Raw genomic sequence first — 26116 nt, 5'->3', positions numbered from 1 at the left:
TGTGGGAGTGTACCTCTGAAATCAATCACGGAACCATGATTTATTCACATAAAATGTTATGATAAAAATCACTTTTAACTGGGGAATAGCTCATTTTTATCACTTAAATGCTTTTATGTGGTAAATTTAGCTCAAAAGCCAGTTGAGATTTCTTTATTGTTGTTCGAGGTCGTACACACAGAGGTCTCTGCTTGTGTCATGGTGAATGGTGGAGGCGGCAAAAGTATACGATGAAAATTTGTTTTAACCATTAATTTTAGAAGAAAAGTGAAACTAAAGTGAAGATTTTCTGCTCTTTAGGTAACTTAATCCATTATATTCGATAAACCAATAATTATTTTGGGAAATATCTCTCTACATCTCAACCCATCAATTCAGTTGGTCTTATTCGAAAATGCCGAAGGGTGTAAAATCAAGGAAATTCATTTCGCCACTACCGAAGGAAGACAAGAAAAGGAAATTTGAATCAAGTGATGACGGAGATGCTAAAGATTCGGGGTCGCCTGAAGGAATTAAATCCAAGGTATTTATTAAATCTTCACGGTAGTTCCAATTTCGTTGATGTTGCCGCACTGTGGGTTAATTCTAAATAGTGTTACAATCTTTTATTAACTAGGCATGCGTCAGTAGATCCATGTCTGATTCGCAGTACGATGTTCTATTCAGTTCAGTACTTGGTCATACTGAAACAAATGTCCGAGGAAAGCAGGGAAAAGACCATCGCGTCATTGAAAATACTGAGGTTGTATTGTTATTCACACGGGTCCATTGATTAATTGAACTAGTTATTTATTTAAAACCTGTCTTATTCTTTTTAGGAGGACAATGTTGCTGTGCCAGAGCCAAATGCTGCTCTTTCCCCTGCAGAATCTGCTGAAGAAGGCTCAAGTGAAACGACGGGGTATGTCAAGTGATTTCACGCATTAACTTTGACAAAATAAATTAAACTTTACACTGCCTTTCAAGTTATTTCTGGAGACTCCTTAATGTATTGTTCAGAATTATGGAAATTACGGAATCAGACGATTGAAATATGTAGTAGGTGCTTGTAACTTCTAGTTTACATTTCTCCAGGTCTGCTGTGAAAACCCCTGATCAACGAATTGACAACAGTGTACTTCCACCTGTCAAGAGAAAAAAGCCTTCTTCGAAGATAGCCCGCCTGAAATTGAAAATTAAACCAACGAGATTGAATTTTGATGATCCAGCATTATTGGGTACTTAATACCTGTCATTTCTAAAATTTCTAAGCTAAAGGCTAACCTCATTAGCGTTAATACTTTTTATTGTTTTTGATGATGGACTAATAATTTTATCGCTCCTTCAGGAGAATCTGACAACCTGCCTAAACCCCAGAAGTCTAAACCCCTGCCTTCCAAAACCTCTCAAACACCCAAGACCTCATCCAAGCCATCAGATTGCAAAGAACTACAGAAACGTTACCAAGCTGATTCAAAGAAAAAAGTATTCTTTGATGAACATATTTTCACCAGTATTTTAGTAAGAGGGTATTTTTAATTTTAATGACTAAATGCATTCCTTATGGTCCTACTTTCAGAGTTGCCCTAAAACTCCCGATACTAGAGAGAGTTTGCAGAATGAATCCTGGACACCCACTGGGAGAGTAATTGATGACTCCCAGCTGAGTACTGGGAGCATTGGGCGAGGAGCCAGTCTTCAAACACCCATGTCCTCCCAGCTCTTGTGTAGTCAGACTAGCAGCATTCAGGCTGCGGTTCTTTCTCCTAGATCGAAGTTATTTCGGCTTCATAGGAAGAGAAATGTGGGATTGTGGGTTCAGTGCACAAACCAAAACTGCAATAAGTGGAGGTACCTTCCTTCAACTCGTGATCCCACTGAAGTTCCTGATAATTGGAAATGTTTCATGAACCATGGTAACTCGGTTTGAGCAATTAAGTATTCACTGTTAGAGACAAAACTTTTTATATCTTGGTTTTATAGATAGTTATTATTTAGAAGTTTTAGATGTATATAGAGGTGTGCAGCTGACAGCTGTGATAATTTAATATCGGCTGTGAAGTGCTATTTATGAATTTAATCAGCTGTTTTTGTTCAGAGTGTGAGTCGATATATTATTGGCAAGATCACCCTACACTAAGTTGGATTTATCTGCTCATGTTAAATTTGTCTATTTTTGCAGTCGTTTTTATGTATCATGACCTGGCAAATGGCCAGGATAGGAGCACATGGCTCCTGGGTTACTTTTCAGTGCCAGTTATTAGTTTTCGAGTCCTCCACTGCATACACGCTCAACAATCGCCCACTGAATCAAATCCGCTCGTCTAGCATTATAAGGGCTATCTAGGTGAGCGGATTTGAATTGGTGGGCAATTGTTGAGCCTTTATGCAGTGGAGGTATCGTTTTATAAACATATATATCTTTAAAGAATTCCAGAATAGGAGCTGGATGCCTTTTTGAAATCAATACATCTGGTTTCTGCAAGGAAGGTATGACAAGGTTAAGCTTTTGTACTTGCTTGGCCTCTTCCCAGTCAATTTAGAAAATGTTCCCGTATGTGATTGATCTCTGTTAGTGGTAAATTTGCTCATATGTTAAAAGCTCAGATTTTTAATACCATACCATTTACCTTCAGCCTAATGGTCTTAGGTGCAGGATTTCAATGTGCATATGCACGTCTGTGAAACTAATGCCTTTGGATTAAAAGTTATTAAATAGCATGAAGATAATCTTAAATGTATGCTGCTGACTACTAAATAGTTTGGCACTTAGTCCTCCTTCTGTCAGAAGAATCACTGCATATTTTTCACCATTATAGTAATTATTGTGTGTTTGGTCTTCCTATTTGGGGTCTCGTAATGATTATTGAATGACCCAAAATCAAAGTAAGTCTCCTCATTTTTTCTCTGCATTAAAAGTCAGGGCCTAGTTGTAATTTGTTTTAAATGGCATTTATGTACTTGAGTCTTCTGTCAATTACTATTAATGAAATAATTTAATTTGCATCTGTACTCAAAGCAATAGCATTCATCTTCCTTGGGATTAACTTTCCCATTAACTTCCTGGCAATTTATTTCTTATCATATTCCAAGTGCAAGCTTAAACATAACCAAAATGGGGAAGAACCTATTTATATTCATAATAGATATTCTTATGAATCATGGACGAGGTTATGAAGCCACTAATTCTATGAAAGATTGTTATTTGGTAGTCACTGTTGAATAGCATGAATGCATTCAGGCTTAGGCAAAACTAAAAACTATCACCTTGTATCATAATTGTCTAGGCAGCATGGGGAACGGCTGTTGGCCTAGACTTGTATCAGTGCTGCTTATCTTAACAACCTGCTATTGATGCTGTTTTTGATCTCTCACAATTTCTTAATGTGTTGTCTCGTTGGCTTATTGGTTATCAGCTCATACAATCGGTGAAATTATATTATTACATCCAGTCAGTGTCCTTGGGGTAGCATTTACCCTTGAGTAGTTATTGGCGTTGCTGGAAAACTGATATGAAGTGATTTTGATGACCGCATCATAGATCCTGGAACCATTGTTATGCAAATGGATTGACGATCTAGAAACTAATTACCCTTAGCATCTAAAATGCATTATCAAGCCAAAGGTAAAAGTTTCCATGGGTGAAATTTCTACGGAATGGTATGGCATTCTCATGTATGAGTCATTTTCTAATTATTGAAATGGTAATGTCTGCTAAGGTGGACTTGTTTGACCATTTCATTCATAACATTAGACATTTTTTTCTTTTAATTGTTTTCTGGGAGTAAAATTATTTGTTTGTGTATGTTTTTCCATTTTATGTTAACTTGCGCTATATGCCAAATTTGATGTGTATAAATTCATTTATCTAGATCAAAAGACTGAAATGCTTGTTACATGTTGTTGTCCAGGTCCTGATGTCATCCTGGGGGAAGTTCATGCGTACATCTGCATTTTAACCATTATATTATACTTCACGTTGATTGCCGTCATCAATCCATCCACAAACTATTTAGCCTTGCATTTGAATTCCTTTAAATGTATCTGTTAATTAGTGAGAAATGAGTTAGGATAACCGTCCAGTTGTTGTCCTTCCTCTTTTATCATTAATATCTCTCTTTTTGTACTATGATCACTATTATTTTTTTCTGATATATGCGTTATTTTTTACTAAATTTTTATAAATGGTACCTCCTCTTACACAATGTGTTTTGGGATACATTATTGAGGTATCATTCACCAAACCAAGTGCAAATTATCCTGATAACATCATAGTTTTCTGTCCTCATAAAAAAATTCATGTGTATTCCACTCATCTTTCCGGTGGAAGTTTTTGAACTTCGTACCAATAACCTCTGGAATGGCAGAGATGTTCATCATTCATGGCCAAAGAAAATAACAATCAAATGTGATAAATTGCCTCTATGTTGGTGTAGAGTGCATTTTAGAATGAGGGTGTGATATTCTCCATGTATTTAATGACTTATTAAGTAATTAAAAGCATTGCATAGAACAAGTAAGTTTGTACGCTGTCACGCCACACGGGTGCAAAGTTATGCACACCAACGATGAAATTCGCCATGAAAAAATCATTGTATTAACAATTGGGAGATCCCAGCTAAGCCAAATAATATTTTATGACTAATATCATCCTTGTGTATTAAGTAAATAATATCACTTTCGTTTTGAAGCCATCAGATTTCTCATGTCACAACTTAACTCAAGGTTCGTTTTATGAACCAGTACCTTTTTTATGTTGCACATATAGGAAGGCAGTCATTTTTTTTGCTGTCCTTCCTTTAAAAAAACTTATGTGCTGTGGAGTGGATAATGGAAGAAACATCATATTGAGATTATTATCCAATGGTATGTCCTTTTTTGTTCCTTGTGTTGATGGTTGGATGCTGCGATTTCAAAAGAGTTCGAGTTTAGGAGGAAACTATAAATTCCTCTGATGTGGCAGTTCTAACATCCAAAGACATTTAAAGGCTATTTTTATCTTTTTGATGTATCAGCATTTCTGTTTGAAATGGTTGCTACAGGGGGCCAATGCAATGTAATTTCTTATTAGAATTGATTATATATTGTGTGTGGCAAGGAAAAGAATTACCTACTATTACATATTTAGAATGTGTTGCAACTTTTTTAGTCTTCTTATACATAGTTCCTTCTTGATATTATCTACTATGGCATCTTAACTCAATATCCTTCCCACCTGTCCAATTATTTTTTTTACTAATTTCTTTCATGACTGCCTGTCATTCCTGCATGCTATAGTTTTTCTACGCATTATTTTCTACTTTACAGTATGATAATATATTCAAGAGTTGATTTTCATTTTTTACCCTTGTTCTTTTATGTTTGTGTATTTGGCATAAAAATCCATTGTTGTCATTGACCAGGATAATGGTTTATCTTTTCATTTACTTTTTGTATACCAAGAGAAAACTGTATGCTTCATCTAGTTTGATATAATAGTAAACTGTGATGGCTGATTCATTTTATGCATATTTTTTATTATACTCTAAAACCATGTTAATTATGCCTCAGTTGTAAAGGGAGAAAAATATAAGTTTAAGTATGTTTTCTTGTAATTATTAGTGTAGTTTCGTTGAGTTTTCTGCTCTTCTCTACGTGTGTACATTGTCAACTTCCCCTTGACCCTTTGTACTTCTTTTCTGCTTGCAATTTATTTTAGTATTCCTGCACATGATATCTTGGAAAATGCACTTTAAACTTGACTGTACATGCTTATTGATTAGTGTTGAATGATTTTGCAATGGAAAGGGCATAGCTCTAGGTTTATATTCAGGGTTTATTAATGGGGGCACTGTTAGCTCATTTTGAGAATTCAGGAGGGACTGGAAAATGTAATTTGCTAATTACTCCTCATAAACCTATTCTCTGTCAGTAGAAACAATATTAATTGGCATAGTTTATTGTCTTCAACTAGTAGAGAATATGATCTTTGTGGCTTTCCCTTAGAAAATTCTTAGAGAAACTATTAGCCAATTTTATTCCAGTACAGAAATTACAGTAACATTATATGCTACTGTTTTTTATCAGTTATATGAACTAGTTGGCCTATGTTACTCAAGCGAAAATTTTTTTTTAGATTTGGTCAAATTTCAATTGGTGAAATCTGTTGATTTTGAATAGAGACGATATAAGCCTGAGATTAAACACAAAATATTTAAGCTTTCAATATATCTGAGAGCGTAAGAAATTATCAAGCTTCATGTTGTAGAAGTTAATGATCTAACTCCTAGTGCAGAATAGGTATTGGGTTCCTCCTAACCTTTTGAACAAGGTGAACTAGGTTACAACGTGATGACAAAATGTGGAGACTGATATTTGTATTGTGTTTCATTATTATGATTGGAAACAACCTAGCATGTTTCATAATGTGTGATGCCACCGGGTCACTCAGGATAATGACTGCTGTGTCTTTTGTCTTTATAATCGCCAAGCAATGAAGGTTTCCCTATGCACTTACACCTGCATTACTTAAAAATCAGGTTTAATCAATTTCTATTATGAAAGGCATTATGGCATTTAACTACATACATAGGAGCAATTACCGTATTTCTCTGAGAATCCCCCCCTAATTTTGAGGCTTCAGTTTCGAGAAAAAATTTTAAAATGCATTTGAATATAGTTCCCCCTTTACTTTCACCATGGGCATTTTTGGAAAAAAAGGGGACTATATTCAGATAAATACAGTATGTTCATCATTCACCCAGGGTATTCAAACCATTTAGAGCACAATGGGTAATGTTTCAAGTATCTGAATATTGCATTATCATCTGAAGCTAGCTAGTGAGCAATTTTAAGTCAATCCAACTATGGGAATTGGAAAATTGCAAGTATTTATATCAATACGGAAAAAATCCACTCTATCACGCTTCAATATTCAGATTTTAGATGTTAGGATAGAGCTCACCCCAAGTCATGCCACTGGTGTGTGTGAAATTCACACTTTCAGGGTAAATGATGAGTTTATTTGCCTGAGACACCTCAAAACTATACAGAGTTGTAGCAAGAAAAATGTAGCTGATTTAATGCAGTGCATGGTTTTTTAGTTAATCCAATTAGACAAAATTTCCAGCACATTCAACTCGCAAACCACCCAACCTCACCCTAAAGTAAATTTTTAGATTGAAGTATTGGCCTCTCCTGAAGTGTTCTTTTTTTGTCTTGATGTCAATTACTAGCCAAAAGATTTGGCAGAATTCTCATGATTATTTTAGAATGGAAAGTCAAAGATGTTCACTGAAATTAGATCAAAGGGCAAATGGAATGTTGGTAAGACAGGGTAATGAGTGAGGAGAGTTGTAGGTGAAACAAAATATCAGTAGAGGATTGGTATGATGACTGGATATGCTTATAAATTGCTGTATTGTAAGCAGATAGAATCTGAGAATGGTGACCGGTTAGCAGCAGCCACAGTGGGTCTGCAGTGGCTTCATCTGTCATCATAACCCTGTCTTTTAACTCTTCATATTACCAATACGGGAAAATTACCTTGTCTGCTTTGTTGCTACAAAAAAGCTTTAAAGTATCAAAATCTATTACTTACGCAACGTATCTCACTTAAAGCATATTATTGCCTTGTTCTGGGCTAAGCCCCATGCTAATTATTTTCTCATTTTTCGTCCATCTCCAATGTTGTTATCCACATCTGAGTTAACAAAAATTGAGTTCTTATTTCAGAATATCAACCCTATAGTATCTCCCTGTCATTTGCAAGTATTGCAGTCGGTCTTGCTTTTCTCCTTGCGTTGTAAGTTCAGTGTAAGACAAGGACGTAATTTAATCAAACATAGCGTTTTATGTCATTGAAATTGATTAAATTCTAAATATTTCCTGTGAAATCAAAATATTCTACATCTAAATTTAAAAAATATATTTTCTCAAATGGCACTTGTGGTATAAACCCTTTCCCGCAGGCGCCTACTATTGGAAAACGTTTTCCGTGCTTTCAGCAGCATAAGAATATTTTAAACCTCTCCACACGGAGCTCTTTTTTGGGGTGGAATTAGTTTGTATTTCGATTAGGGACCCAGCTCGACGGGGTGCCCGACCACTAGACTAGACCCTCTAACCCTATCATAGCACGAATCCACGGTCAACTTATTGTGTTACAAGTGTTTTTTCACCAAACATTGTATTTGATTTTCTATAATTTACTCTTCTGAAAGAATTACTTACATTTTTTAAGCATGTAAATGGGTTTCTAGCATTAATAACAACAAAGTTAGAAATACGAGGCAATATGTCTGGAGGTGCGTTATTTAAATGCTAAAAGTTCATTTAAAAATTGCTTACGCACAGAAGAAAACGAAGAATTCATTTTGAAGTATAAAAAAATTGTAGTATGCCACAATATATATCATTGAAAAAACTACTGACAATATAACCTATTAGCAACGGATTCCTGCAGTGAGGATGATCATAAATGAAAGGGAGGGACGGGCTAACAATGGCTGAGGAGTCTTAGGACTCTGAGCTGGGTCTCAGGTCTGGCCTGAATGCCGACAATTTATACCTCAGCGGCTGAGTATACTGCTAGCAGGTAGCGCTTGGCTTAAATAAGGATTATTATTCCCCTATCAAATGAAGGAAACTTTCCGAACTTAGGTATTTTTAATGTGTGATAACAAAGAGATGTTTCCTTGAGCTCTGTGCCTCATGCATGCATTAGTAAACTCAGACAATGTAGAACTCCTATCTACTCGTACAGAAACTAGGTCCCGGTGATGTCACGTGGAGTGGAATCGCATTGGCACCAATCTGGCCTTTTTCAAATGAGGTTATCATTGACCGTTGCCATTCGTCTAAACTGGGATTTCTACAACCAAATAATTCGTATATTATGAATACACTAATGGTGGGTAAAGAATTGCAATCAATGCATTTTGTTTTCTTTGATGAAGGAAACTACCCTATTTCAAAGCGTGACAAATTTTGGCATACTAAATCAAATAACTATTGCAATTTGTTTTCTGCATGTCTTCCATCAGAATTTTCACCTGAAGGGTTTCAAGTTTTGACAGCAATGAAATTGCCATTTACCTGTTTATGGTGCAAGAGTGGCACATTGCTAGATTAAGAAACATCAGTAATAATTAATTCAACTCTAATGTACCAATTATATGCCCATTTTCGATAATACTAAAGGTAATTATTTCCCCACATTCATGTTATTAAGGCAGTAAGCAACCTGCAACTTATGTCAGAATTTTTCTCTATTCCTGCAGGAAATGCTTGATGTGGGAATTTTTTTCTTTCACTATGGTGGAAGTCTTGGTCATCATAAGGCACTGGTAATAGGCACTTATTTTGAGTTGCATGGGTAACATACCTAATGGGAAAGTCGTAGTCTTATAAAAGGAAATGAGTCCTAGGACTCTGGCACATAAGGCCATTGCTCTTATCTCACGTCGGTGCAGTGTTATCTTATATTCATTCAACACTAAGTGCTTGAAGTCAACTTTTTCAGGTTATAGGAGTTCCTTGATCTATTCTACAGTATGTTCGAATGATTTATGCCATGGATAAGGAATTGACATAACGGTCATCTACCAGAAATCGTTCATTAGGTGCATTCTAGGGGAGTGAGTGCTCACACCACTACCACAACTGCTGTTGAATATGACTGCACCTAAGCAGCTCTGTCATTTCTGAGAGCCACTACATGCCTTGGCACTCATCATTTAATGATGGGAGTTTAGGTAGTAGTACTAGTGCCAATGGGGTGTTGCCAAACAATTCAAAAGCTCCACGTGATAGTGGTGTGGTGCGGCGAGGGGAGGGTTTTGGGGGATAAACCCCCCCCCCCAGAGCTCAGAGAAATTTTTAAGTTTAATCCATTTTACTTAATTGGATTGATACTACTAATAGAATAGTGTAAGGATTAATAAAATATCCCTCAGAAAGCCGTAAAACTCACCATTTAGAACATTTTATCTTCAAATTCTATAATTTATTAATCTCGCACCTACCACTTATCCTGGTGGGTAATCCATATCCCCACACACCCCGGTATTAGTTGCACCAAAACCCCCCCAGTCTTAATTCCTAGCTGCGCCCCTGGTGTACTGGATCAACTTTTTCCTATTAGAGAGGCTAAGAATATGCTATGTTGCAGCCTGCTTCCATGATGAGTGTTCACTCCTGAATATGCCCCTTATTATCATTCCAAAATAGATAAGAAGTATGGAAGCTGCTCAGCCCCTGAAAAGGGGCCTACTCCGGTGGAAGAGGAGGACTTGATTCATAATCTATATACTGCTGGATCTCTGGTGTGGGGACATCTTGCTGGGTATCCATGGTGGCCTGCTATGGTAGATGATGACCCTGATGTTGAACAGTACTACTGGATCACAGAAAATAGTGATATACCGGTTAGTCGTCTTGCTTGTTCGACATTACAAAGAATTGAGAAGGCGTAAATTGGGTTGATTGAAATTCAAGTTTATCTATCATATGCTTCTGTATCTGGTTGCTGTATCTCTCAGTTAAATGCAACATGATAACCAAATATTAATGCACTGCTAATTTTTCCTTCACAAAAAAAATTCCTGGCATTGATTCTAATTGAAATAGCAAAATTTAGAATAGCTCTAGATATTTCTGTTTTGGCGTAACATTTCAAAATTGTGTGTGGACAGTCAATTTACAACAAAAATTTAGGACATTGCCAGAATGAGGATATATGTAAAAGATTTTCTGAATAACTTGCACTAGGAGTCCTTTATTCCAGCCTTCATAGGTAGGGTGTATGGCATATTTTTGAATCAGTTATACAGAAGTAACTTCTCACAGTTTTTAGCACTTAAACAATCAGAAAATGTCATCTTGATCACTAAAGAAGTGGATAGAAACAAAAATCTAGCATTCCTGAGAAGACTAGTCACCAAGAAAGAAGATAGCCAGCATGGGCCCTACAATCTGATACCTGAACATGGCCACCACTTCTGAAGGGAATAGACATTCTACTTATTGTACTTATGTTGCGATACACACCACATAAATTTGGAGATAGGTACTCAACCGTGCAACTTTAGCTGTGTCTCTTTGCATTTGAAATTGTGCAGTGTTTTCATTTTTAACAATTCATGAGCGAAGTAATATCTTCCAATTTCCAGTTCATTATCACAAAATGCCTAACAAACATCCCAGGGGGATCACTTGCAAAGGGCAGCTAAAATTAATTTCCTCTCCTTTTCAGCTCTCTAGCAGCTGATTTGCAGCTTTCCCTTCAAATATTGTGATAAGTTATTCATTTCATAAGGGCTGGTCACTTGTGCCACTATCATCATATCCAAAAGTTAACTGCCCTATTTCCATTCCGTCAGGTGTATGCCCTGTCAGATACATTTTTGTCTCATTCAGAGGAGCACCCATACTGTCAACATTAGGCTAATATCAGGTCTCCATTCTGAATATAGCAAGGAAAGTGGATTTTAAGGTGGATCTCAAAAGGAATACCGAAGATGACTATGAGTAAGAAACCAAAGTAATCCTCTATGCGATAGAAAACTATAAAAAAAAAATGCTTAGTACATAATTTAAATAAACCTAGCACCAATAGATTTGAGCTCTTGAAGAAGAAGTCCAATGAATGTTACAGGTCTCAAAAATTACTTTCTTAAAGGCACAAGAGAAGGTATCTACATATTCTGTGCGCTCCAGTGGCATATTCTTAAAGCAGAAATATAGAGCATGTAAAAGTACCAACACAAGGCGGAGAAAGTGCCTTTCACCAGCAATAGCAAATTGGGAAGGACTGCCTCACTAAGTTATTTCCACAAAATCGGAGGTGACAAGTCTTTGAACAAGAAAAAGATAATTTCCTTGCATCATCAAGGTAGCGGTGGAGATAGCTCAGAAATCGGACAGCTTAAAAAAAAAAAGATAACTGACTAAAACACAAAAGAATGATATTATGAACTAATCATGAGTGGAAGGAGATAAGGAGCGTGAAAATCCTTGTATATGAGGTGGTGCCTCTGGACTAGAAAGTCTGAGAATGAAATCGGATTATATTCCCAAAGATAAATTAACATAGCTGTAAACCCATAAATGACCCTTGTCAACTTTGACTTAAGCCCCATTAATACTATCATGGCAAATGCCATGTTTTTTTCTATTTCAAGTATAATATGTTTTGCGTAGGTATCTAGCGAAACATTGGCATTTATTCAGTCTCAAAAAAGTAACCTCTAGTTATTTGCTATCTTGGTCTCTAATATTTCAGCATCAATTATTTGATATGTTTCTATACCTACAGACGCATTACAATGTGACATTCTTTGATGAAAAGCCAGTTACAAGAGCATGGCTAACCCCTGGAGCAATGACAAAGTTTTCTCAACCAGAATGCCACAAGGATGTATTTAATGTAAGCATTTAATTCCAACATAGTCTATGTACATAGCCATGTAATTTTAGAAACCAATTAGTGCCTCATTACCAGTTTGATTCTTGAATATGCTATACATTTTACTCAAATCAATGGTAATTGTAGCTTTTCTTATGCATTTTTTATATCATTTGGTTGATAAGCAATTTATTTTCTTGCTAAAAATGAATCAGAAAACAGCTCGTGGTCTTGACTACAGAAGGAGATTAGAAGTGGCAAAAAGCCAAGCTGAAGATGCTTTGAAGCTACCGGTTGATGAAAGGTTAAAAAAATATAGCTTTCCGGCACGATACAAGGGCCCTATTGGCAAAAAGAGGTATCCCTCTGATTCAGAAGATGATGAAGTTAATCAGAAATCCATCAAAAGAGGTACATAAACTATTTAACTGGCATTGACATCCTTCATTTTATGTATGTAGGTACAAATTTAACAATTGTTTCTGCCTTCCTTTTCTCTTCCATACTCATGTAATCTCTTTTAAATTTCGTTTTAAAATTATCTAATTTATTTTATAATTAAAATTATTTAAATTATCTTATTAGTATTTAATTTAGCTGTTTATATTTATAATCCTAGAGATAATTCATGGATTAAATTGAGTTCAAATGTAAGCACCTAGATTCACTAAATTCATAATCCTCTTTATTTCTGCTTAATCCTTTTATTAAAGCTTTTTTTCAATATAAATAACCAAAACATTAAGGGTCTGATGGTGGCCAGTATGTTGTTTTCTTTTGGTCGGTACATAATTTGATAGCGCTCTGGTATAATAATCAGTGTACCAATACCATGGGTCAGCAAAAAATATTTCATATTGGAAGAATGCTGCATCCTCATTTTTGTGCTGCCTCCTGTGTGCTTTAAAAATAAATTAATAATCCTAATCATAATCAACGTGAGTGAAGTTGTACTGAAATTATTATTTATAAAAATAATTTGTAATTTCTATATGAAACATTATTTATGAATTCCTAATACTGCAGATAAATTTATTATTTACAAATTAGAGGTTGAATTTATAATCAAGTACATTAAATTTCTCATATTAGTTATTTCATTTGCTTCCAACATCCTCTGGAAAAAACAATGAAATGATGTCAATTTATTTTCAGTGATAACTAAGTAATCTCATTTGTAGAAAACTATTTTTGTGGAACATATTGTGTGAGATGAAGGACTTTATTAAAACTCCCATGCACCTCAATTGGAGCACAAAGTAGATGAATTTTTTTTTCCTTTGAAGAGCCTCACCATGAATGTCATTTAATTATTGTCTGCTTGATCTCATCTATCTTCATGGTGTGTTAATGTTGTTTTGGTCTTATTTCACCTGGTAAAGTTCCCAAGAAACCGAAAGCCGTCTCAGAAGAAGACCCAATGAAGGATATCATGGAATCACTTGAGGTTGTGAAGGAAGTTAATGAAGTCCTCGATGAATTAATGAGCGATTCTGGATCAGATAATGAAGAAAAGTCAGAGAAGAGTAAGTTTTTCTTTAAATAGTTGTGTTGGAATCGACTACTCTAAAACTTTGTGGGTGACAGGCTTCCAGGAGTTCCGGAGGGTATGGAATACCTTCATAATAATCTCATTTAATTCTCTGGGGTACTTACCCTACATATTAAACATTGGGGGGACGCATCCCACTCATCCTCCACAGGATCGATCCCAGTTACTAATTGAACATATCATTTTTTCTATCCTGTCATAAATTCAATGGAGTATCAACTTTGGATTGGTCTGAGATTGGGATAAGGCTAGTGATCCCAATGGGCACAGTTAGTGACGTCCTGGAGGGGTCCGAATGTCCGAAAATGTTTGCTCCTTTTTCCCCCCTCTCCCTCCCCTCCCCCCTCTGAACCAGAAAAATTTTGAAGGCTGTACTTCAAGTCTATTTCCGAACTGGGTATAATCATTTTCTAGACTATAGCAATACCTTCCCATATTATACAAAAATGCCATCTGACATTAGGCTCAATTTCTGAAAAGGTTAAATTAAAAAAAATTTCTGGTCAATTTTCCCCTATCGAAATGGGGTTACCCCTGGATGCCCAGGAAGGTGGATGATCCTGTGGTAGTCCCAGAACTTCCTCAGCCACATTTCATGGCTAAGCCCTTAAAAAAATCTGGAAACCCCTGGCCAAGGGGAGTTTTTAGGGTCCCCTCTTCCATTCACTTTTTTGCAAAAGAAAATGGCCAAAATTTCTTTCAAGATGAGAACCATCAATAATGCCATACAGTCCTTCTTTCCCAATGAGTACTTGTCAGAAGAAAGGAAAATTTAAGTAATGTCTTTAGATGAGGAATTTGCTAAACGATAGGTGAAATTCATATACATATGTATGTATATATAAAATAGGAAATCTGTTTGTGTGTGTGCCATGTTTCCATACAGCAGCACGGATGGCGGAAAAAGGTGGTACATAAGAGCATCTCACGCTCCCAAACCCCATTGTGCTACTCTGGTTGAGTCTGATGCATCTTTTGGGTTGCTTTCATATTACCATTTTTTATGTCACGTCATACAACTTCTATGGTTTGACATCCTGCCGGGTAGGCACACCTCTTGACACGCTCTAAGGGAAAACGTAATTCAAAGGATTCTACGCTTAACTCCTCTCTCTGCAAACCTTTTTTGTTGGAGTATGCGTTCACACAACGTTTTAGGTCTCTGCATGTACACACACATAACTGTCAATGTTTCAGAGTGGGGTGTACGCTGATCCTGTGCTCGCAATACAGAAATCATTTTTTTTCCATTGTTTACTGTTCAGCGTCGTCAGCTCAATTTTTTTCCCACTTGTCTGGGTACTATCCTTCCCGAGCAATGCTGGATGGCCTGCTAGTTAAGTAATAAGAATGCATAGTTGAAATTAAGCAATAAGATGAGTGATGTTTACCTTCAAGTAATTGTTAAAAAAAGGTAGAATTCACATCAATGCAATATTGATTTGTGGGCATTTCGTGATGGTGGATGTTGAGTGGCTGAACCAAGATGGAACCCATATTGACTTTACATGAATTAATTGTGATGGTGGATGATATTTTGTAATGTTATGCTCTTCAACATAATTTTCACTTCATTGAAAATTAACTCTTGCTTGAAAATTTTCAGTTTATCATCCTGATACAAAGTGAGTTGTATGAAATTTTGTTTTTAACACGTTGCGTACGGATGGCGAGAATTCTCGTCATTTTTTTCCCGAACGTTCCTGATGGATGACGAAGATTTTCGTCATTTAGGCACGTCAACCTAAACAATTTTAAAGCGTACAATACGTATACATTAGTACGTTGTCAGTTGTTGTTCGTTATTCATAATGAATTGATGCATCATAACGTTTGATGTGGTAAAGTTATATTCTAAACATTAGCTTTTTAACCATGTTTAAACCAAAGGCATTATGCCCTAATGGGCACATATTTCCAATCTCAACACCTCCACCTAGAATCCTAGGAATTTAAATACCCCGGTACGCAACGTGTTAATGATATTTTCCCTGGAACTGAATTAGACTTATATATAAAATATATTCAACTGTTTTTAATTGGCATTTGAAAATGGATATGATGGTCAAGGGCATGTCACTTTTAGGACAGTATCTACAGCAGTGTTCACTGTTAATTTTTTCTCCTAATTGGAAAGTCGCCAATGGTACTGCAGGCAGCTTTTGAATTATGCAACATATTTTATATGTAGGGGAGTTTAGTAACCTAATGGGTGGAGTGCTTGGCTGCTTATCAAGGGGGCTACAGATTCAAATCCCAGGTGAAGCCTTTTGGATGCCCCCTGACAAAATCCTCTAAGTGCGAGGTGTTCCAGGGATAGGAACTGGCCCCCCTAACCGGAATGTCTGAAATTCACATGCCTTTGGCATAGTCCAAGGTGAGCTGTATCCTCACCTATCCAAAAGAAGCCTTCACGTTGAATCACCGCTTGAGTATAGCACGGGGTGGGGCAGAATGGACTCCCTGCGGACTCATGACTAAAGAAATATTCTTGTCTAAGCGTACGAAAAATCGATACCTCCTCTGCACAAATGCTCAACAATCGCCCACCAAATCAATCCGCTCATCTAGTATCCCTAATAGTACTGGATGAGTAGATACAAAATTGGTCTCAATTCTCAAATCAGGGAGCCAATTCTTCCCTGTATATACTTCTAGCTTCAGACAAATGTACATTCATAGTTCTTTCCCTCATTAAATGCCAACTGTTAGTTTGATTAGTGTGAATATAGAATATGCTATTCATTCTTCAATATATGTACCTAATTTTAAATACCGTATTCCTTGGAGTTATATTTCTTTTCATTTATGTAACTGTGCTCTAAAAATAGGCTATGAAAGCTTATACTGCTCTAGACTTGATGAGAGATACTCATCATCAGTGAGTGAAGATCATCTATGTGATTTATCAGAGTAGACTCACAAAATGAGTTTTAGTGTGCTGATGTAAACATACTACCTCTTTCAGGGAACTCATCAGTTCAAAATCCAGGGAAAGAGATGAAGAAAGGAAAATTGTCTCTCCCATGTAAAGACAAAGGGAAGCAATGCAATTCAAAGAATAAACACCAGAAATCATCAAAAGACAGCAAGGGTGTTGATGAAGTTGACGGGGTTGAAAAAAATCTGAAGAATACTGTATCTCTGACTACAGAAGTTAAAAAGAAAAAGAAGCCAAAAAAAGGCGAGAATGAAGCAATAAACAAGGAAATGTGTACAGAAGATAACGAAGAAAACAAAAAGGATAGTAACAGAAGTCAAGTCACCGTTAAAAAAACTAATCAGAAGAAGGAAATGAAAAAAAGTAAGAAAAACGATGAAGCTGTATCCAAAGAAATCAACAAAAGCGGAGATAATAAGGCAAAAAAAGATGAGAAAAAGAAAGACAAAACTCCCCAAGAAAAGTCTGGCAAAGGTGAAACAAAATCAAAACAGAAACAAACAAAGGCTAGTGACAAGGCTGAGGAAGCTGTGGCACTATATGAAGAATTATTATCTCGAAATAATCTGAATGAGGACAAACAGAAGAAGAAGATTCAACTTAAGGACATTGCTGCCATCAACATTGTAGATGACGATGCCAAAACTGAGGAACAAGCTGATGGAGAAGACCAAATGACAAAAAGTAACTCAGAGGCAATTAGGGATGAAGACTTTTATGTTCCCTCATCAACGGGCAATCTCACGAGTGCACCGCACGTTGCTGCTGAGAATAGCAATGAATGTGAAAGCGATAACGGATCGCATACATCAGATGTCGAGGATTCTGCAGATGTGGAGGGCGACGATAGTGAGTCTGGAGGAAGTGATGGGAAGGAGGGAGATGAGACCTCCAGCACTGAGCAAGAATCTGATAGTGACTCTAATCCAAAGTCAGAGGAGGAAGAATCAAATCCTAAACAATCTCCGAAAGAGATTGATTCATCTGGTAGACACTCAGCTGATCTATTCGATCCTGAGCAGTGCAATCCAGAACTGCCTACCTCTCAACTTTCAGCTGATTTTGAGGTTGAGGAGTGATTTTTTCGTAGGCAGATGGACATTTAGGTAATTTAGAAAAGATAGATTTTAGCCTTGACTTGCCCTTTTGGAATTAGTGAAGAAGGATCAGCAATTAATTAGAAGACCTGAGTTATATTTCTGTTTTACTTTTGTGTTCACATATATTTCTGAAGAGATTCTGTGTTGTCTTTTTTTGTTTTTACAATAAATGTGGTAAGATTAAGTTATATGTGTGGTACTTGAGTGGATTTTTGTCATTAATTCATTTTAAGTTTTTGGTCTTTAAAAATAATATTGTTCAAAGGTCTTTACTTCTCCTAAGCTACAAAATGTGCTTCTGTGCTTGAGCTACAAAATGTACTCTCTATTTTTATCAGTGCTTTATGCCTAATTAATTAATATCTTTTTGCAATGTTTGGGTACTTAAAATAGGTAAATTCAATACTCAGGATACGTTATATTAAATGAGGGCTTAATTGTTGCCTGAATCTATGTAAGACTATATATAATGAGAAATAATAGCTTATTATTGCTTTTATCAGCAGTGTGTACTCAGACTTTTATGAAATGTGGAAGTATATGTTTCAGGCTGCCTGCATAATGCGTGAAAAACTGTGTTTGTGGCCCATGTGCTTGATGGATTAATGAATCCTCAAAATGTAACTTAACCCTTGAGTTATGTTTTTAACTTTCGACCAATGTTATTTTAATTTACTCTTGTTATTATAAGTCTTAAACATGGAAATGTATCTGTGAAAATGTTACCATATTTATTAAAAAAATCTATTAAAAGTTTTCATGAACTATTTTTTTTGTATTTGCAATCAAGAGCCCAGGTAGCACAAAGTCAGAGAGTTATCCATTTTTTATGGATTTCTTACGGAAAAAATTTATAAGCAGCTTATCATAAGCTAAGGAGTTTACGTAAAGCAAGGGTAAGATTTAGGGAAGAATAGGTAAGGAATGCCATCAAATATCCTCGGACAACATAAGTCGCTTCTGTTGGAGTACCAAAGGCAGTTGAACAACGTATAAAGGCCTGTTTACACGGTGCATTAACACGTACGGGTTAATGTATGACAGTGAGAATGAACGCCAAAATGCACCGTGTAACCACTCAACTTGTGCGAATGCATGCACAGAAAATAGAACTGTTCTAATTTGGTTCATGCATTCGTACATGTTCCGTCCTGGTCCACAAAAATCATTCACGCAAACGTACATTAACTCGTACGTGTTAATGTATCGTGCAAACAGGCCTTTACACATGCTATGCTGCTGACATGAATTTAAAGCCTACCGGTAAAATTCACTGTGTCTTTATAAAAGCTTAATAAATGATAACAGATTTGCCTGTAGTTAGAAAAAAAAATTAACAACAGCAAGTGACTGGCTGGTGAACATACAAAGCATAATACAAGTACTTTATCCTTGTGGCGGAAAGAAAAAAAAATAACACTAGGGAAAACCGAATGTATGAACTTCGTATCCTCAGCTTTACACTGAAATATCAGTTCAATAAAAGTTTAAAAAAAAAAAAAAAAAGCAAATTTTTAAGAAAAAATGCTATGAAATAGTGATAATTTCATAGCTTCAAAATTTTTAATAATATATTATGGTTCTATTATCTATTTATTGAATTTGTTTATTTAAACTGCACGGAAATCTATAAGATATCCAAGACCTTTTCGAATAACCTTTTCAAAAAAGCACCAGGTTCTTTTATCTTTTGTCTCCTTTATTTAATTTATTTTATACGATTTTTTTACAATGAGTATGTGGTCAATAAACCAACAAATGAAAACGTAGAATTTGAAAAATTGATAAAAGAGAATTAGTAGTTGTAAAAAACTTTTGTTCGAGTGATCTGAGACTTTTTTATTAAACCTTTCAGAGACGTTTCACGATAGACGCGAGCGTTTTGGGGGTCCCCTAAGCTCGGGGCCTTCGGCGATTGCCGACCTGGCCAGGCCGCCCCTAATGATGGCGTAAGTTTTATACGAGTAATTCGTCCCTAAGACGAAAAACGACCGGTCAATAAGGCGAGATGCGTCCTCGTAAGAGCACTACAAACGATTTACGGAAATGCAAATGATTGAAAGTAAACAGTTTTAAACTGCGGTACCACAGGGACTAATAAAGGGGGGCCGCGGGCCTCTTTTGTGTAGCTAGATTCTCCCGTTGATTTCATTTAAGACAGATTCTTGTTGCAAAATTCGGACCATTTTAGTCGGTTTCCAAAGAATGTTCCGATCGCAGCGATGAGTGCAGGGCGACAATTTACAGCCAATATTTTATATGCAATATTTAAAATTGCGAGGAACGGCATTGAAACGTTATGAATTTAGTAGACATAGATCACATTATCAAGAACATTAATTTTGGTTAACAGCACTAAAATAGCTACTACTCCGTCAAATTCAGATCGCTTTGCCCGTCAGCGTCACGGGTGACGACTTCTGTGAACTCTATTTAAATTCGGGGTAGGTGACAACAAATCCAATATCAGCATCTGCTATAAGTGGTAGCATTGTATTAATCTTACAGCATACATCAGTACCCATTGGTTTCTAAGTTAGCAGAGGTTTGCAGGGGCGGTTTGGGGTGATTGGGGGCCCTCCTCATCAACCCGGGGCTTCCCCCGGAAATTTTTAGGAATTTGCATACCCAGAAATGGATGTTGACGCTATTCTGGCTCTTAAAAACTAGATAAAAGTTATAAAAAATAATATTACACAGCTTATAAACTTCAATGATGTATTTTGGTTCTATCAGCTATTTAGCGAATTTGTTCAAATTTGTTGTTAAATTTAAATTTCAAAGTTCTGGAATGAAAACTACGGGAATGCCAGGTGCTCAAAGTTGGGCAACTTGATTTTACGAGCAAAAAAATGGATGCTTTTTTTTTTGAAAAAAAAAACTAAGTACAGGAAATAATGTGAAGCCGAAGATTTTTAAAAGTAAATGATCCAACGCATAAACAAATACTTTCGTATGGTTTTTGATGTACATATTGAAAATGATCGCTTCGTTCAGACGGTAAAGCCCCTCAAACTCGGTTGTCTTGCTTTTTTTTTACAGACAGTAGAGTACGACTAGAGAATCCTCCATTTGTGTAACACTGCAATTTGAGTCTTTTCATTTCGATGAACTCAACAGTCTCCTTTCTCTCTGTCAACTTGGATACATACGCGTGGGTATTGGAGGGATGGAGTCGATACATCAAGGTCGAGTTGCTCGAGAGTGGAGATGGCGTAAGGAATTAGGCTTAGTTAGCGAACGGCGATGAGTTAATGTTTTGGGTGGGTGGGGAAAAAAATATGACTCCCACGTGCAGATGCGCACGGGAAATCGTATACTGTTATATTCTTCTGACGCGATCAAGGTGGGCAGGGGCGCAGCGAGGAATTAAGGCTGGGGGGGGGGGGGGGTTTAGGTGCAACTAATACCGGGGTGTGTGGGGGTATGGAATATCCAACAGGATAAGCGGTAGGTACGAGATTAATAAATTGAGGAATTTTAAGATAAATGGTTCAAAATGGTGAGTTTTACGGCTTTATGAGTGATATTTTATTAATCCTTACACTATTCTATTAGTAATATCAATCCAATTAAGTAAAATGGATTAAACTTAAAATTTCTCTGAGCTCTGGGGGTTTATCCGCCAAAACCCTCCCCCCTCGCTGCGCCACTGAAGGTGGGACGGTAAGAAAAAGTTAAAGAAATGCACTACTTCGTACTCGTCAGTTGTCGCATCTCGAATTCACGGCAAGCAGTGGCGGATGCAGAACAAACTCAAGAGGGGGGAGGGCGCAAAATATATCCTGAGCTAGCTTCACTTTTATCGTAATAAAAATAGTCAAGTAAAATAAAAAATTAAAGCAAGTTTTATTTACACTTATTATACACAAATAATTTATGGTGCCATCTTATGATATAAAAAAGTTACAATTTAGGTACTGCAATGTTCAGCAATGCGGACGGCCCCGCAAGGGGGGGGGGGGGGTCGCCCTCATATGTCACTGACGGCAAGCATATGGAATCTGGCGCAGAAAGATTTCATCCGCGAACTCGGTTAAATACAAAAGAAAGCGGCGCAATTCGTCAAAAACTCCTACAAGCGAACGGGTAGCGTAATATAGCTTTTTCAAGAACTAGACTAGGAGCTGCTACAGACTCCAAGTGTAGGTGCTAGGCCTACGTTTCCTGAGTAATTCATAAAAGATATATTTCAAAGCGACAAGGAGGAAACTATATTTTCGGATAGAACGATAATATGAAAGAGATATTTTTTACGAACGTGCAGTTGTAGGAATTTGTTTTTTCCGTCGAACAACAAAGGACTTATATAAATTCCAGGCCGAACTCAGGCAGCAAAATCTCTCACGATGCGAATCTAAATTTTCTCGGCAGCAATTTGTCGTTCAACCAGCACTTAAATTAAAGTTTTTCAAAAGAAATAGCCCGTCAGGCAATTTCTTCTCCCCTACCACGCCACTTTTCCACTGTTCAATAATCCGTCTGTATGAAAGTATGATTCGCCCGGTGGTACTGTAGCGAAATTTACGCTAAAAATAGAATTATTCGAAAAAAATAGGGATCCTTTAAAAATACATATATCCGTTCCCTCCTCCGTCTCTGTAAGCTAATCAGAATTTCCAATGTCAGATCCACCCACAAACACCCTACCATTAATAACTTTATTTCCCATCTGGTAACTAATTTAAAATCGAGGTTCAAGGGCACTGACAACATACTTCTCATCAAATTTTCACTTTAATATTCAAATAAAAAAAGAAAAAAAACATCTTGAATTTCGTAATCGCAAATTCGTGTAAGAAGAAAAAAATTAAATACCTTTCTGGTATTAAAAATATTAAATGAAAGAATATCAGAATAAAATTTAATTTAACTAAATTCCCATCTGATGAAAAGTATTTTTAAATTACTTTCCGTGATTGAGGCCGATACCTTATACCCGAAATTGCAACTCAATGAAAGAATGTGGTGGATGAAAGGGTAACGAATAAAGAATATATGAAACGCGGAAGCAACCACTCACTTTTCAAGAGCCAGTGACGACTTTACCTCGTCCCGAGAGAATCGCTCATCGAGGGAAGGGAAGCGTAAACAGCAACAACGAATCAAGCCCGAACAGTGGCAAAGAAGCGGTGATCCGCTCGGGAGGAGCGCGTGACGTCATCAACTAGCAGTCGATTGTCCGCAGCGAATAGTTCGATAAGTAGGCGACGGATCGAAATTCAGGCATTAAATGTATTCTGCAAATTGTTGCAATCGACAATCTAAAAAATAGCCTAGCATCCCGTTCTGCTCGCGACAGGAACTGACCGCCGCGGCGGAAAGGCCGATCTAGCTGGAAAAAAGTCAAATATTTAAGTTTGGGTAAATAACATGGAAATATGTTTATTTAATAGGCAATGAGTTGTTTTTTTAAGGTAATATACTGTTTTCACGGATTTTTTTTCAAATGTATTCCACTGTAATCCCTAATAAGTTCGATTCGGGACTTGTCATGATTTTACAGTGCCAGTCACTGACTTTTAGGCGTCATTATCAATGATATTGAAACCATAATGATGGAATATTTTTATGAAAATTGTAAGTTAATAGACTTATTTTTATATTTTATCCATACTTTGGACAACACTTATCGTTAATATGAATAATTTCTCTGTTGAAAGCAAACTAATCAAAATTGTAATCTAATTTTTAAAAGCATTTTTACATGTTTTAACCAGCACCTTAGTTTTATTATTTTCCTACTATTTCCATGGTAAATTTTAATAAGAAAACTTTGCTATTAAAAAACAAGATACTAAAGTAATTACAATGTAAGTGTCATTAGGAAACTGCTTCACCACATTAAACCTGGTAGCAACCTCTCATCGAATATAATGGGGACTTATATTGACGTTATCTCTTTTTCACGCATGGAAAAAAATTAACTAATACAGATGGATAATTATAAAATATTTGACAGCTTAAGCATTCATTCGCACGGAGAGATAATAATTTCACTGCATAATTTATTTTTTAAGCGAAATAAGAAAAATGTGGTAAATTCCCTCCCCCCTTTTTTCGCCTCAGGCCAGGATAAAATGAATTTTAATCATTCAATTAAGTAATGTAATTGATATTGAAGACATTTTCAAGAATTTGGGCGCTTCTACGGGCAAAATAAGCGCCCAACATACTTTTGTCCAGCCAGACAGTGCGTTCTGACCATTGCGCGCCGCGGCGGCCGCCGTTGTTATTACGCAATGTTACCCCGTCCAGAGCATTAGCACAAGCGTACGACGAGTTAGGCGGATATGGGGCATAAAGGTGAGGTAGGACAATATACATGCTATTTTATTAATGACCGGAAGAGAACTCATACATATACATTATGCATTCAGTTCCATCACCCTTTGTATGGGGGAAAAGAAATTTCCTGTTAGAAACCACAGCTGTAATCCAATCCTTGAAAGCCATCCATGCTGGCGTAAAGATTTCAATTTTCCCCCGTATACAATGTCAATTCTAGTGTCCGATGTCCATCGTCTTAGGAATTTTAATAGCGATTTAATGAAATCCCTCTTTTTGCAGAGAAACCTCTTCGCCTGCTCTACTCTACCGACTATTCATTTCTAGATTCGTCCACTGTTGGTTATTCGGCTTCCTATGTAATAAAACTTTCGCTTATTCACCAAAAATTTAATACTAATATGAAATTGACGCATTAGCACTAAATCCTTTTTAATTATTGCATAAGGAACGGCCACTATATACTTTTATAACTTAATTACGGCGAAAAAAAGCTGCACTCCGGGAGTGCCGACAGAAATGAAAACTTGAAATAACGTGAGCATTTTTTAATGTAAGGAATAATTACTAATGAAGTGTTTTATTAAATGAGCTACTCAAATTGAACGTAGGTATGAAAGGGAATTGAGTTATTTTGTACTAGCCTTCACCATTCTTGTATCGAGTACACTCTCCTGCACGAGTATGGACTAGTGATGGTGATGCGAGTCTAATGGTTTGCACCCCTCCACAAGTACTGGGTATATAGCGAGTATACTGAATATATGCAGAATATACACAATTATACACATATGCAGTAGCGGTGACGGTGACATGAGTCCAATGTCTTTTACCCATCCACAACTCAACGCGAGTGTTCAACGCGACATAAGAAGTTTTCTCTTCAAAAATTGTTAACTCTCCTAAGGCAATTTTTCCGCATCTTTCGTACCAAATATACAAAGTCCTTAGCTATCCATCAGCGCGGCTGGTTCTTTGCTCCGCGTCTAATTTAATTTTTTTTCTTGAAGCCAAAGACGAGATTCCCTTATACTTCCCTGATTTATATGGCCTATTTCAAATCTCCCGACTTTTCTCTCACTACACTGAATTTCCTTACCGCTAGCAGTCCTATTTAATAAAAGCATTGAAACAGACGAGCATGAGAAAAGGCACACTACATTTCTAGCTAATCAAATCGATCTCAGTTATATGAATTGATGGTCAAAAATAGTAAACTCGGAAATTTAATCTAGTGATATTTATTGAATCTAATTAAAAGAATGATTAAATTTTCAGGATTAGCAATATGAAATATGTTCACACTGAATAAATAAAAAAAACTAAATTCAAACTCAATATACGACACATGAGGTTGATATCGTGTCAAAACTCAAGTCGTGAATGAATAATTTCAAGTGGAAAATCGCATACTGCATTTTTTCTAGATAACTCTGAAATGAACTTTGACTAAACTTGATTTTTGATAAAGAGGATTTTTAAAAATAGCTATATCGAGTTTTCCAAGTCATACAAGACATTTTTACTCGGAGACAAGGTAATCATTGATTCTTTAGCTCAACTTGCCAGAGTTTAAAATTTCAGATTACTACTTGATTCAGCATTCTTATTTTGCGCCGGCGTGTCTTTTTTCGACGGCGCAAGTACTGCACGTGCGAAATAAAACATGCCGATTCCTAGGAAAACTGATAGAAAAGCCAAACAAGGAAGTTTACGCAATCCACTCTCGGGAATCCAAGATTGGACAGAAACCGAACGGAGCTGTCCGTATACGAGAGTTGCGACCGACGAGAGAAATTCGTCACAACTTCCTACACAAGACAGCGTGCGATAGAGAATTCATAAAAGTGATTGGTTGGGTGATTCCGAAG

The 26116-nt window shown here is 36.5% G+C and overlaps 2 protein-coding genes across 3 annotated transcripts in view; one reads left to right on the top strand and one right to left on the bottom strand.

The window, feature by feature from the left end:
• LOC124158697 (7SK snRNA methylphosphate capping enzyme bin3-like) overlaps positions 1–26116 on the bottom strand; it is a 58986-nt gene that overhangs the window by 20106 nt on the left and 12764 nt on the right. The window lies entirely within an intron of this gene.
• LOC124158696 lies at positions 206–18713 on the top strand. The gene is made up of 11 exons (XM_046533930.1): positions 206–523; positions 617–742; positions 819–901; positions 1075–1217; positions 1328–1464; positions 1559–1895; positions 10189–10385; positions 12275–12385; positions 12580–12775; positions 13747–13890; positions 16885–18713. The coding sequence occupies exons 1-11, from the start codon at positions 395–397 to the stop codon at positions 17934–17936; spliced, it is 2655 nt and encodes an 884-aa protein (XP_046389886.1). The 5' UTR covers positions 206–394; the 3' UTR covers positions 17937–18713.

This window comes from Ischnura elegans, chromosome 5, assembly GCF_921293095.1.
Source record: "Ischnura elegans chromosome 5, ioIscEleg1.1, whole genome shotgun sequence".
Lineage (NCBI taxonomy): Eukaryota > Metazoa > Arthropoda > Insecta > Odonata > Coenagrionidae > Ischnura > Ischnura elegans.
Note: the sequence above shows the minus strand (reverse complement) of the source record. Positions and strands in the feature narration are given on the sequence as shown.

Coding starts and splice junctions, on each gene's coding strand:
- LOC124158696 (XM_046533930.1), top strand. CDS start 395: ATGCCGAAGGGTGTAAAATCAAGGAAATTCATTTCGCCACTACCGAAG. Junction 1,896..10,188: donor GAAATGTTTCATGAACCATG/GTAACTCGGTTT, acceptor ATTCCAAAATAG/ATAAGAAGTATGGAAGCTGC. Junction 12,386..12,579: donor GCCACAAGGATGTATTTAAT/GTAAGCATTTAA, acceptor AAAATGAATCAG/AAAACAGCTCGTGGTCTTGA.